Source organism: Scomber scombrus, chromosome 10 (assembly GCF_963691925.1).
Source record: "Scomber scombrus chromosome 10, fScoSco1.1, whole genome shotgun sequence".
Lineage (NCBI taxonomy): Eukaryota > Metazoa > Chordata > Actinopteri > Scombriformes > Scombridae > Scomber > Scomber scombrus.
The window spans coordinates 20,150,253-20,164,251 of NC_084979.1; the positions used below are offsets into that span (position 1 = coordinate 20,150,253).

General features: G+C 39.0%; 1 protein-coding gene across 1 annotated transcript; it reads right to left on the reverse strand.

Moving 5' to 3' along the window:
- Positions 1-523: 523 nt before the first annotated feature.
- LOC133987667 (uncharacterized) lies at positions 524-13,235 on the reverse strand. Its single transcript, XM_062427111.1, has 15 exons — positions 13,142-13,235; positions 12,882-12,985; positions 12,516-12,788; positions 12,270-12,363; positions 12,111-12,178; positions 11,790-12,014; positions 11,623-11,685; positions 11,387-11,503; positions 11,203-11,265; positions 11,019-11,088; positions 10,832-10,900; positions 10,644-10,712; positions 10,456-10,524; positions 1,784-10,336; positions 524-1,437 (listed from the first exon to the last, which is right to left on the reverse strand). The coding sequence occupies exons 1-15, from the start codon at positions 13,233-13,235 to the stop codon at positions 1,373-1,375; spliced, it is 9,996 nt and encodes a 3,331-aa protein (XP_062283095.1). The 3' UTR covers positions 524-1,372.
- Between the last annotated feature and the right edge of the window lie 764 nt (positions 13,236-13,999).

Consider the following 13,999-nt stretch of genomic DNA (forward strand, 5'->3'; position numbering starts at 1 on the left):
TAACCCCATCACACAATGTTCCATTGAAGCAGCAGGAGCAAAGACCTTTACATGGCTGCTGTCAATGCCCTGCGACTGCGACAAGCACTGACGTTCCTGCGTATGAAGACCTACCTGCGCGCCCTCCGACTGCGCCACAGTCCGACGTGCAATACTCAGGTCTTTAATTTGAGACCATGTATGGCCTGTTATTTGTTAAGTTCCATAAATCATAATTCCATTGATTTAGTTTGTAACATGGTTTGGTTTTTGTAATTACACTTTTACCGGACATTATTTGTTATATTACTTCACTAACATTTATGCAAGTTCTAATATCTATACAACCTTATGTAAATAACGTCACTAACATTATTGTCTCGTATCTATAAAACACTATTATTCATACAATTATATTGATATCTTTTAGTCACAACCCATTTCATGTGATGTCTATATCCAAAGTTTGTTGCTGTACACAAAATATTACGGTTACATTTGTTGATGTATAATATAAGGCAAGGCAAGTCACTTGTTTATTTGTAGCACTTTTTATTGTCAGTTACAAGTCAATGTGCTTTACATACAAACATTTCATAGTTACAATTTCATCGTTACAATTGCAATGACAGCATAACATGCAATTTGCACTATTGTAAATAAATAAGCCTAAATCAAAAGAAACCCGAATAATGATTGCAACCCAAATACAGTACACAAATATATTAAGATATACAAATACAATTAAACTGTCATGGAATACAATACAATTAATGTAACAATTATCTGGATACGTATGGTAGTTTTGTCTTTAACACAATCGTACTGTTAGATGTAAATGTAACATCCGTAATATAGGTATATACTAGTCACACGTCAAATGTGCAAAATATTGTATCTTTAATGTCACAAGAGGTTGATGTGTGAAGGACACACATTGAAACATATCAATTAAAACAATACTGATAATAAATTAAACCAATATACAGAACAAAATATATATACAAAATTAAAAAACAATTACTTACAAGTCAATGTGTTTTACATACAAACATTTCATAGTTACAATTGCAATGACAGCATAACATGCAATTTGCACTATTGTAAATAAATAAGCGTAAATCAAAAGAAACCCCAAGTTCTTGTCACGGGTCAGACAGACGACCAGAGGACCAGAGTCCTGGTGGGGGGGAACACAAACACAACAGCACGATGAAAGAAGGCAGAAGTACAGTTCAAGGAGAATCCAAAATCGTAGTGCAAAGGTAGAAGGCTGGTCAGAATTACCGGGGTAGAAGAGTAGTTAGGAGTCGAGAAGGCAGAAGGCAGGTCTAGTTTTCCGGGGCAGAAGAGTCGTCAGGATACAGGCAGGTCCGGGGTCACAAAGCAGGAATCAGATATAATTGCGAGCAAACAGGTTCAGAGTGTGGGCTTTGCAGACGATCTGACAAAGTAGAGCTGTAAGAAGAGGCTTTAAATACTGGGAGAGGTTAGAGGGTAATGCAGCGCAGCTGGCAGAGTAATCAGAGCAGAGGCGGGAAGAGACAGGTGGGACTAGTTAGGGTGAGTAGAGAAAGCGGTGAGCAGAGTGGCAGATAATGGGAACCAATTAAGGAAGTAACAGGTGGAGTGAGAGGGCTCATGACAGTTCTACGTCAAAGTTGAAAAGTGCACATTCTTGGTTAAAGAGGTTTCTGTTTAAAAGTACACACAACTGCTTCATGATCACTGAAATAAGTTGGCATTACTATACAATTGATTTCATATTGTGTAGATTTCACATAAACATGGTCAATTAGTGTACCTTTTTCTGTTGTTGGTTGTGTGACATATTGATTATATCCTTTTTCATGTAGTAATTTGCAGATGGATGATAATTTCAATATGTCCTCATTATAATCTCCCATGATTGCAATGGTGTTACATTTTGTATTTAGCCACTGTAATAACTTACACAAATTTTCTTTAAACATGCTCATGGGATATGATGGTGGTCGATAAAGGACTGCTAATAATATGTTGAGTTCAACATAATTACAAACTAAACATTCTAGATCAAATGGTGGTATTTGGAGGATGTCATAAGGCATATTATCTGCCACGTACAAGCCAACACCACCATGTTGTTGTTGTTGTAATGACACCATTGCGGGAATACAGCTATTGTATGATGCACTTCGTGGATGACTATGTAAAGCAAAACCATTGATGTCAAATGTTCTTAAATCTGTTGCAGCAGGTAGCCATGTTTCTGTAACAGCAATGGAGTTAAGCTTCAAATGCTGTATACATGATACCAAATCAGATATGTGTTTTCGTAAACTTTGCACATTTATTAAACATACATTAAAAGTACTTGTGTTTAATTCATGCCTAATGTTATCTTCTTTGAGATAAGATGGCATACTTTGTATTGCATGCTTGATATTATCCTTACAATAAATGGCCTTTTGATTCATGTCCTGAATGACCAATCCAGACAGACTTCTAACACGACTTAAAGCCACATATGCCTGTCCTGCAGCAAAGACTTTATCTAAAGACACAACAGCTTTATCTACAGTGATACCTTGAACTTTATGTACTGTGCAAGCCCATGCAAGTTTTAGAGGAAATTGTCTACGTACACCACCTTTGTTTGTAACTTTCTCGTCTACTGCATCAATTCCAATAGATCCCATTGCTACATGTGTATTGTTTAAGCATTGGTTCTTTTGCTTTGCTCCAACTTTATCGTCGTCAAATCTAACGTAGACTTTCTTAGGAAAAGTATTTCTCTCAGGAAAAATGATGTCAGTTACTGTGCCACAAGCACCATTCACAAGACCATCCATAACATCCACATTTTTACATAACATTACACGTGCACCCTTACCCAATAATAAAACTTCAGGTAAACATGTGTTGTGTGTTCGTGTATGGTGACCACTTCTCAACTCCAGTTTGCCTGTCAATTTGTTATTGACAAAGTCCTGAGCATGTACTTCGTCATATTCAGGACATGCTTTTATCAGCTGCACATCATTATGTTCATTAACTTGTCTGTTTGTTGGGAAAATATGTAAAGCTGTGGTCTCTTCACCTGTCTCACAATTCTGCAATATTTCTATGTCTGAAGTTAACATGGCAGAATCCTTTGAGCGAGTTCTTATTCTATTTAACAATGCAGCAAACACATTATCTTTTTGTCTAACAATTTCTGTCAGTTCAACAACGTTAAACAAAGTAGACCACAGGTTTGCTCCAACAGCATCTTCATACAAAGGCTTTCCTCTTACTGGAGGTAACTGGAAGAAATCTCCTACTGCAATAACACAAACATTTCCAAATGGAGAGAAATCACCAGTTTGTTTGCACTGCCGTAACCTCCCATGGACATATGTCAACATTCTGTTATCAACCATTGATATTTCATCAATGATTAATATTTGTAAATCTCTATATTTTGCACGCAATGAGTTAACTTTTTCCTCACCTAAGGGTGTGTATGGTAGGCGTACATCTAGGCCAATACTAAATGTGTTATGAATGGTAGTTGCATCAATGTGGAATGCAGCTATTCCTGTTGGAGCAGTTAATAAAACAGAAATATTGTCTGGTTGAGAACAGATTGGTGACAACAATCTCATTGCTTCGTATTGAATGGCTTTGATTAAATGGCTCTTTCCTGTCCCTGCACCACCTGTAACAAACAGATGAAATGGCTCAGGCTTTCTCCCTGTTACTTTGTCCAAACACCACTGTCTAATCTGGTAGAAAACTGAACGTTGTGTTTCATTCAAAGATCTAATTAGAGCCAATCCATCAGATCTACTCATAATATTATTCCTTTTTTCCAAATGTGATTCTTGTTTCCTACTTGTTGCTAAATCTGGAATGTTTTCTTTAACACCTTCATCAAATTGTTCTGTTTCTTGCATTTCCATCAAAGATTCCAAACGTTCCACTTCCTGTTCTGGACACAATGCACCCCAGGCATCTTCTGCAATTCCTTCCAAATCAATCCTATCCTGTATGTCATCCAATTCATCAGCATTCACCTCAAATTGTTTCCTATTTCCATCTACCAATTCCTTGACTGAATGTAATGTGTCCTCACCTAATCCAACATGAGCATGTTTATAGAAGTCTTCATATGTGTCATATTTTGTAGGCTTCAATTGCTCTTCACAGCGATATGGCAAAAACAACTGCAGAATACTATGATAGAATAACTCTGTTGCTTTTGTTTCTGAAAAGCGTGCATAGCGAATGACTGCAGGTTCAGTTTTACTTCGTTTGGCAACAAAACCACAATCGTTCTGTAATTGTATTCGATTTTTGCAATGTTCATTTTTACTGAGAATGCGATATTCTGATGCAAATGTGGCAATGCACATATTATTGAAAGTACTGTCATTGGGCCTATTTAGGTACCTATCAACTAAACCTTTCATCCAGATGTTATGAGTATTAGTCTCAGGAGACTTTGATATTTTCTGCAATACACTTAATGGCAAACTTATTTTAACAATATTCTCTCCTGTAGGCACAAAGACTACTTTTCTTGAACATTCTTTTAAATGCATATTAGTGAGCCGGTACACTGCTTCCTGAGCACACACATCTCGATTGTGTAAATACACACTGCCTAAAGTTTTCAATGCTTCTTTTGCACTGATATTTCCATCTTTTGATGCTTCCCTATGTGCGTTGCCTAACAATAAACCTATTTCTCGTTCTGATTTAGAAATGTAGGAAATGATATAAACAATGCATGCGTATGCATCAACTACAAATTGGACATCTAAATTTGCATTCCAACATTTTAATAGTGGTTTGCTGTATTGATTTATCCAGACTTCAGTAACCTGCCTTTTTAACACAATGCTGGTTTTTTTGGCTATACGATTATATGCAGCCTCTAAAACACCTTGGTTGATCCCTTTACTTTGAAGCAAAGCCTCAATTGTAACATTAGAATTAATCTGTTCGGATACTTCTTTTTTGATGATGGCCAGAATCTTTTCTGCATAGTCTTTTTTCATTCTTTCCTCTTTGTGTTTGCCTCGTTTACCACATGTACATGGTGCATCATCTTGGCATTTACATTTAAATGTAAGGTCTTCCTCGGCTGGACTGCGTGAAATAAATGTTCTAGCAGATGGTATCCTTGGGAAGTGGAATCTACATGTAGTGTTTTTCTTTTTACAACTTTTTGAATGTGTCTTTGAATGTTGTTGCACAGATGAAACAGTGTCCAATAATGGGTCGTTTTGTGGTGGTAACTCACAGGTCACATATTTATCAATAAATGCTACAACCTCGTCATCAGTGTTTTTATCAATTATTGGCGCATTCTCAATCCAAAACAAACAATGTACATGTGGTGAACCACGCTGCTGAAATTCTACACGATAAAAGTAGTCTTTAATTTTACCAATTGGATGTGACGGTGACATAAGAACCTCCTTCAAGAAAACATGCCAACGATAATCGAACATTCTTGCTGCAGTGACAGGATTGCGACGCAATAACTCACACCTGTCTGCCCATTCTAAATCTGCCGCTGTTTGTGCTCGACCCTCCTGCTTCAAAATGGTATTTAGTAAATTTTGCCAACGCAAATCAGCAGAAGAAAAGGAACAGAACCAAGTAGGTAGTCCTAATTGACGGACACAAGCGAGCAAATCACGTTGAGCTTCTTGCCAAAAAGCTGGAGTGCCACGAATTGGTTTTAGGAAACGATAGCCATCATCAAATTCCAACCATTTCTTCAATTTCTCTTCATTATTTTGGAAATGTCTTATATTACTTTCTTTAACCTTATCAGAACCACTACTTCTCCCTTTTCGTAAAGCTATAGACACTTTTGACACAACCTGCTGCACCTCAGACATGTACTGGCCATAAAAGATATAATTTACATCTTGTGCAAATCTACCATCAACATGTAAAATCCTGTTGTTTAAATAACGTGATAATGTCAAATGATTAGCCCTTTCCTCATGAAATGTACTATTACCTTGTGGAAACAACACAGGAAAACATTTGGCTTCATTTGCTTGATCAGACAGCAATTTCACTGGATTGTTACCTTCTGCTGGTGCAATATTCAATATATCCTGAAAATACTGATCGAGTGTTTCTTGACCAATATCAACAGGCATAAGGCATGTGTCTTGATACATACAATGTTTCTGTCGATCATGTAGAAGCTCTTCTTCAACTACATCTGTAGGCACTTCATTTGTTTCTACATTGTTATCACACTGTGTTTCAACATGTTTTTCATTTTGCTCTTTACAAAAATCATTAAGCCAGTCCTCATTAAATTCAACATCTGCATAATACACATTATGTTGTTTTAAATACTGAATAGCCTTCCTAATGCGTGTTGTGTCAACATACTGATACTCATAATGCCCTTTATAAGTCAATTTACGCTTTAACTTAACAAGCAACAGTTGACTGTCCATATTAGAACGTGGCAATAAGTTTGTTGTTTGTACAATGTTTGCAGGAACACATGTCACTGGTCCATGTACTCCATTTTGCCCACCTTTAGGTAAAGCCAACATTTTCATAAATGGAATATGTAATGCAATCAAATGTTGCTCTAGGCTATTCAAACATGCTAATTCTGGTGGAATGGGATCAACACTTAAACTATTTATTGAACACTCAGGAGGCAGTATACCTTTACTTAGTTTAGAGTTACAAGTATGACATATCCATAATTGCCCTCTTTCTGAATTTAACCACTGACATGGATTTGTACAATCCTCATTACATTTATGCAAATATTCTTCTGTTATACACATTTCAGCCAATGAACCTGATACCGTAGTTTTGTTATAATTATGTTTTTTACAATTTATAACCTGGTGTTTAAATAATAATCTAAGACAAACACAACAAACAGAATTTGGCCCAACTTCAACCTTATCTAAAAATTGTTCCATTACAAAATCAAAGTCCTTCTGTTTTTCTTTTTTGTGTAGTCTCTTCACCTTGTTTGCAGATGCGACATGTAATTTATATTCATTACTTCCATGATATTTAGCTTCACTAATGGCTTTAACACGTTCTCTATGAATTGCATCCTGTTTATATTTGTTAATACTGAAATCTTTTACTTTATCTCTATGAACTGTATTATGCTTATACTTATTTATACTGAACTCCTTAACTTTGGTTTTATGAACAACATTGTGTTTATATTTGCTTTGACTTAACTCCTTAACATTGTGTCTATGTATTTCATTGTCTTTGTATTTGGTTTTACTTAACTCCTTAACATTGTGTCTGTGTTTTTCATTGTCTTTGTATTTGGTTGTACTTAACTCCTTAACATTGTGTCTGTGTTTTTCATTGTCTTTGTATTTGGTTTTACTTAACTCCTTAACATTGTGTCTGTGTTTTTCATTGTCTTTGTATTTGGTTGTACTTAACTCCTTAACATTGTGTCTGTGTTTTTCATTGTGTTTATACTTCTTTTCATTAAATTGTTTGAGTTTTTCTCTATGCAGTTCATTGAGTTTGTATTTGCACTTACTGAGGTTCTTCAGATACTCTCTATGTTCTTCATTTACTTTATACTGATGTACACTGTACTTTTTTATTTTCTCTTTGAACAGCACATCATGACAATATCTCCTTGTAAATAAGTTGTTTTCTTTTAGTCTTTGTGACGGATCATTATGATATTTAGCAACACGCAATTTATTTTTCCTTTCTTTATATGTCACATTATGCAAATAATGTTTGTTAGTCATTTTGTTTTTGAGGTACTTGGAAAGACTATACCTGATTGTATTTCCACTATCACCTGTAGTAGTTAGTTGACTCTCAAGAGGACTTTTTAAAACATGCTGTCTCATATTGTAACGTCTATCATTAAAAACCTTAACTTGGCAAAAACCATAACAGCTATGTAACTGTGGTGTATGAACACAAGTAACAGTTTCATAATGGTTACCACTACAATGGTTCAGATAGATTCCTTTCTTTGACAAAAGTTTATCATTACAGCAATATTCTATCCATCTATCACCACAATAAGTAAATACAGAGAGCCCTAAATAATCAGCAGTTGCCTGAATTTCTATTTCTGTTGCCCTACTCCCAAGATAGTTCATTTTAGAAAACTTGATGTAATTTGATACACAAGAATATCCACTTTTTAAAGTATTCTCATACACACTAGCATGAGTTTGTAAGTGCTTAACCACAGCAAGTCTAACTTTCCTATGATTCTTTTGTGTTCCACTAATAGCTAGAGAAATCGCTCTAAAAAAACTATTCCCATCAGCCTCTATTTTGTCATTTTTACATGGTTTACCTAATTTACCAACTAGTAAACACTCTGGTTCATCACTTTTCTCAAAGTCCACATTCATCTTTTTACATAAAGCTTGTGAAACTTCTTTATTAAGTGGATCAAATGTGAGTTGTGTAGATGATATGTCACCAACAAATTCAATCTCTGGTTCAAATGTAATATTGACACTTGGGTGAGCTTCATTCATTTGGGTAGTTATTACTGGCATGTTACACTTAGCATCTGTTCCTATAACATTAGTCTTAGTTTCCATGACATGGACTCCAGCTATTTCAGTAGGTAATGAATTGACAACTACACTTGAAGGAACATTAAGGTTATTGTTATCATTTGTTTGTAAATCATATTCACTTGTGAATTGCTTTGAATATGTATGTGTCTTTGCATCTATACAACTCTCTACAGTACCACGTCGTCTCATGTCATAAACTTTACAATCTGAACTACTCACATTACACAAACCATAACACCTCTGCAGTTGAGGCTCATAAACACAAACAACCGTTTCATAATGGTTACCATTACAATTTTCCAAATAAATCCCCTGTCTAGACAAACCATGAAACTTACAGCTATATTCTAGCCATCTACCATCACAAAATGTCAAGATATCAACTCCTAAACAATCTGCAGCTGCCTGAATTTCCACCTCTGTTGCCCAGCTGCCAACATAGCGCATCTTTGACTCTCTAACATAATCTGCCACTGAAGAATACTCACTTCTCAAAATGCTATTGTATTGTGATGCATTTTTCTCTAGATGCTTAACAACAGCGAGTCTAAGCTTCCTATGACTCTTCTGTGTTCCACTCACAGCTAGAGACACTGCCCTAAAGAAACAGTTCCCATCAGCCACTATGTTGTCCTTCTTACAAGGAGACCCTAACAAACCAACTCCTACAGACACTACCTCATCGAGCTTCTCACACTCTACATTCAACCGTTTACAGACCGACTGGGCAACCTCCTTACTGAGAGGCTCAAACTGCAGCTGTTTACACGTTTCATCACTGACAAAGACAACATCTGCATCATCAGCAGGAGCATTACCACTAACAACCGGAGATTCACCACTAACAACCACAGCATCTGAATCAGCAGCAGTAGCATCCCCACTAAGCAGTACAACATCTGCATCAGCTGCAGTAGCATCACCACTAACAACCACAACATCTGCAGGAGCATCATCACGCACAACCACAACATCTGCATCACCAGCAGGAGAATCAGCAAACACTATGTGAGAGACACACACACCAGCTATCTCAAAACATGTGTGATATGTATCGAGTGATGCAGCCAAATTGCATATGTACTCATGCAGGTCTCTAACACAACTAAAATATGCAGCTATACTTCGACCATAAGGACTTACCAATCCAGCAGCGCTGCGTGCGTGTGAATCAACAACAGCATATCTACCATTCTGACTTATAACCGCGCATGTAGTACCAGCCATGGTCAGTAAACACGTGCTATAATTCCCAAGCATCCTCTCCAATCCATGTAGGAGTGAGGTGGGAAAACCAGGTTCAACAAGTTCCCCATCAACTACATTGACCACACCACTTACATAGTCACTACCATAATCAAAGGTAAACTGCTGGCCGTCAAAAACATGTTGTCCTGGCAATTCAGGAACAGACAAGATCTGGGAACTACCACCGATCCTCTTGTTCTCACGCAAGAATGCGTACAAGTCATTGCCTAGATGGAGAACATGGTCCAAATCGCGACGCCGCCACGAGAAAACACTACGGACTGTGTGTTCAGCCAAGCTTGCTAAAGCTATGGGCATACACTGAACCCCTGGGTATTTAAATCTTTGATCGCCCTGATGGAAGCTCCCCCTAATCCATTTAACCTCAGCAGATGTACAGTCCTCGTGGTCAGCAGTAACATCAGTGTGCGAACTCACTGAACCTGAACAAGGAGAGTCAATGTCTGTCCTACCTTTGACGTCTGTCGGCGAGCACAACGGCGGGAAGTCTTCCTGGATCAGGACAAAGTCCACAGGGCTGGGGGGCGATGACTCTGAGGACACATGTGACATGGTTAACAAACACGTTTTCCAAATGAAAGTGCTGTCCATCAGTAAATGACGTTAAGGCTAATCAAGAAGATAAAAGCATTAGAATTATGGTCAATTTTACCTGTGACCCAGGCAGCAGGAGCCTCCCTCTGCGTCACGACCAGGTCCGCGAGGCTGGGGGGCGATGACTCTGAGGACACATGTGACATGGTTAACAAACACGTTTTCCAACTGAAAGTGCTGTCCATCAGTAAATGACGTTAAGGCTTATCAAGAAGATACAAGCATTAGAATTATGGTCAATTTTACCTGTGACCCAGGCAGCAGGAGCCTCCCGCTGCGTCACGACCAGGTCCGCGAGGCTGGGGGGCGATGACTCTGAGGACACATGTGACATGGTTAACAAACACGTTTTCCAACTGAAAGTGCTGTCCATCAGTAGATGACGTTAAGGCTAATCAAGAAGATAAAAGCATTAGAATTATGGTCAATTTTACCTGTGACCCAGGCAGCAGGAGCCTCCCTCTGCGTCACGACCAGGTCCGCGAGGCTGGGGGGCGATGACTCTGAGGACACATGTGACATGGTTAACAAACATGTCACAAACCTCAAAGTGCTCTCCATCAATATATGAAGTTAAGGCAAATCAGGAAGACACGCTTTAGAACTAGGGTCAAATCATACCTGTGGCAGCAGGAGCATCCCTCTGCGTCACCACCACTTCCACAGGAGCAGTCTCCACAACAGCCTTCACCTAGAAGAGGAGAAAAACCAAAAATGATAAACCAACTCCATCCACATATTTTTTCATGGTTTGACTCACCACATAATACAAACAAATCAAATATTGCATTAAACTATTACCAACCTGCTGTCGAGCCAGTCTCCGCTTGGAAGTGACTGCCTTGGGCTGACAGTCCATGCGGGGTTTCTACAAGAACAACATGAAAATATTCATTAATTTAATTTAAAAAATTAATTTACAGTGTGTTACTAGCGATATACTTCATTATAAAGCCTCGACCAACACATATCATTTGCATATAACTAACCTTCTTGCCAGGTGGCGCAGTGCGCACAGGCCTGGACAGATCAGACGGAGCCGCCCTCTCCAAAGCATGCAGAACGACGCTGCTGAATCGCACCGGGTTCAGTGGGATGAAACACTCCTTCAACACAAACATAAAAATGTAGACAGTCTATTACTGACAACTCATGTTGACATACAACACACATGATCACTAAAAATATCAATGCTTAACTTAAAGCATAAGACAAATAGACTAACCCGCAGAGTGGGCATCCCACGTTGGCCCGCGTCACTCGACTCCTCCTCCCTGGGACGCTTCCTCTGTAAAAACAAATGTTTCTATTTAACAGAGACATACTATTTACATATGAATAACGCAAATGTTTCTAAATGTTACTGTCATGAAGTTTCAATCATATTATTACCTTCCAACGGCCCTCCACAAGCCACCAGCCGTCGGGGCCTGGCTGGCGCGGAGCGACAATCTTCCCCTTGACGACCACACGTGGAAGGCGTCTCGGAACGGCCGACCTGGGAGACGTCCTGCGAGGCACCTGGGGCTCCGGTGGCGGCGTCGCCAGCTGGGTGTAGGCGGCATTCCACAGCAAGTCAGCAAGTACAGGCATCCCGTACTCGTCACTCAAGTGGACCTGCAAAAACAACACATGAAAAATCAATTTACACATCACAAATTTGACACTCATTTCAACTCCAAAAACATGAACATATCACAGCATTCTACTTACGCCGTCCCTGCACCACAGCTGTAGACGCTTCGTGGGGAAGTTGTCTGCAAGATGGATGTACGGGACATCTACAGAAAAAAAAAAAAAAGTAATTACTGAAATATTCAGAGACAACATAATCCACATTAAGGCTATTTTTGTTTCTTTTTTTACACATACTCATGCTTGCAGCAACGTGGCTGAAGGCGTTCCGGAAGTGAGCCTGGAGCTCCTCATCCACCACCAAGCGCGGCACGAAGTCCATGACGATCACCTATAAAAAAACAATAAAATAAAAATGTTCATTACAAAAGTACATGTCTTTTTACAATCAAATTAATTTGACTGCGCAAATTATACACACACAAGTATAAAACCAAACATAATAACAGCAATAATAATCATTATAATGACAAATGTGCCTACCTTAGGCCAGCGTGTGCAAACCGCGCACAGGAGCTTGGCGAAGTCGGCCCGGCCCTCGTCCACTGTCCGGCTCGCTGTCAGGTTGTTGCTAGGAGCCATGAGACAGACCAAGTCAGGGGTCCGAGGCACTGTAGCGTTCAGCACCTCGGTCCTCAACTGAGCTGCACAGGCCCCCGGCGTCGACATGACAGCGAAGGACAAGCACCCCTCTGGCAACTTCACGTGTCGATCTGCGAAGCTTCGCAGATGCGAGTCACCGACAAGAAGAACCAACTGAAACAACACAAGATATATATTGTTTAAATAATGGAAATAAGTACTCCTCGAATCACATTATTTGTTCTTAAATGCGAAAAATTATAATACCTTCTTGCCGGGGGCATCATCCGGAATGACCAACTTGTGCTGACGGCCAGTCAGCAGAGAAGCCGGCCATTGCTCCACCCTGTGGCGAATTCCAGTACCACGGCCTAGATAAAGCCAAGACAAAAAAACAACAATCACAACATATTCAAAACATAACACACAGTTCCAATAGGAAAACGATGCAAAACAGAAAAAAAAAACCTTTACACTTGCCCACATGTACAGGAAAATATTCATTTACGTAATAGTTCGCTACTTACGTGCAACGCTGGCACTGGGAGCCCCCTGCCGACCCACCATCACGATACGCTGCGGGTCCTCCTGGGCTCTGCGGAAGGACTTCGGACGAGGCATCTGAACGATTAGAAAGTTTACATATATAAATGTATAAACATCACTGTGTCTCTCATAGCCATAACATAGCATGTCGCCAATAATACAACCACTATCACTTGCTATTTATATCTCTGAAACGTCATGTAAAAGTCTTATCCGTTAGCACATGTACTAAGCAATTCAGCTGATGGCTCTAACTCCACTATTTTGCGAGCAAATGAGAAAAAAAAGACTTTGTAAGAAACAAATACTACTACAATATTGTACCTTTTGAAGTGATACGTTAAGCAAAACTTACTATGAGCTCGAAGAAAGTCCTCAAAGCCGAAAACGTCTGAAGAAAAACCTGTGAATAACTGGAGACAAACCTGAAGAAAAACTGTTAAAAAGACAACAAAACCGTGTAAAATCAACTAAAATGTGTAAATCCTTCAAAGAAGGGGCAGAATCAGATGAAAAAGCAGTGGTGGTCCTGGTCAATCTGTGGAAGAATTAGCAGTCAGCAAAGGCTAGCTCTCTCGCAGGAGATGGCTCGATCCAGCAGTACTGATGAATAGCATTGACCTGGCATGGCGGCAAACCATTTATAGTCATGGTCAGCTGCAGAATGCAAAAATGTAGATACAACCAATCAGAGACCTGCATTTCAGTGACATGACTCCACCCACTCAAACAATTTTTCCTTTGTCTGTCTCTGCCAAATATAAACACACCTCTCTAGAATCCACCATGCAATAACAAAATGACCACCATAAACCATGACACTCAAAACTTTTGACATA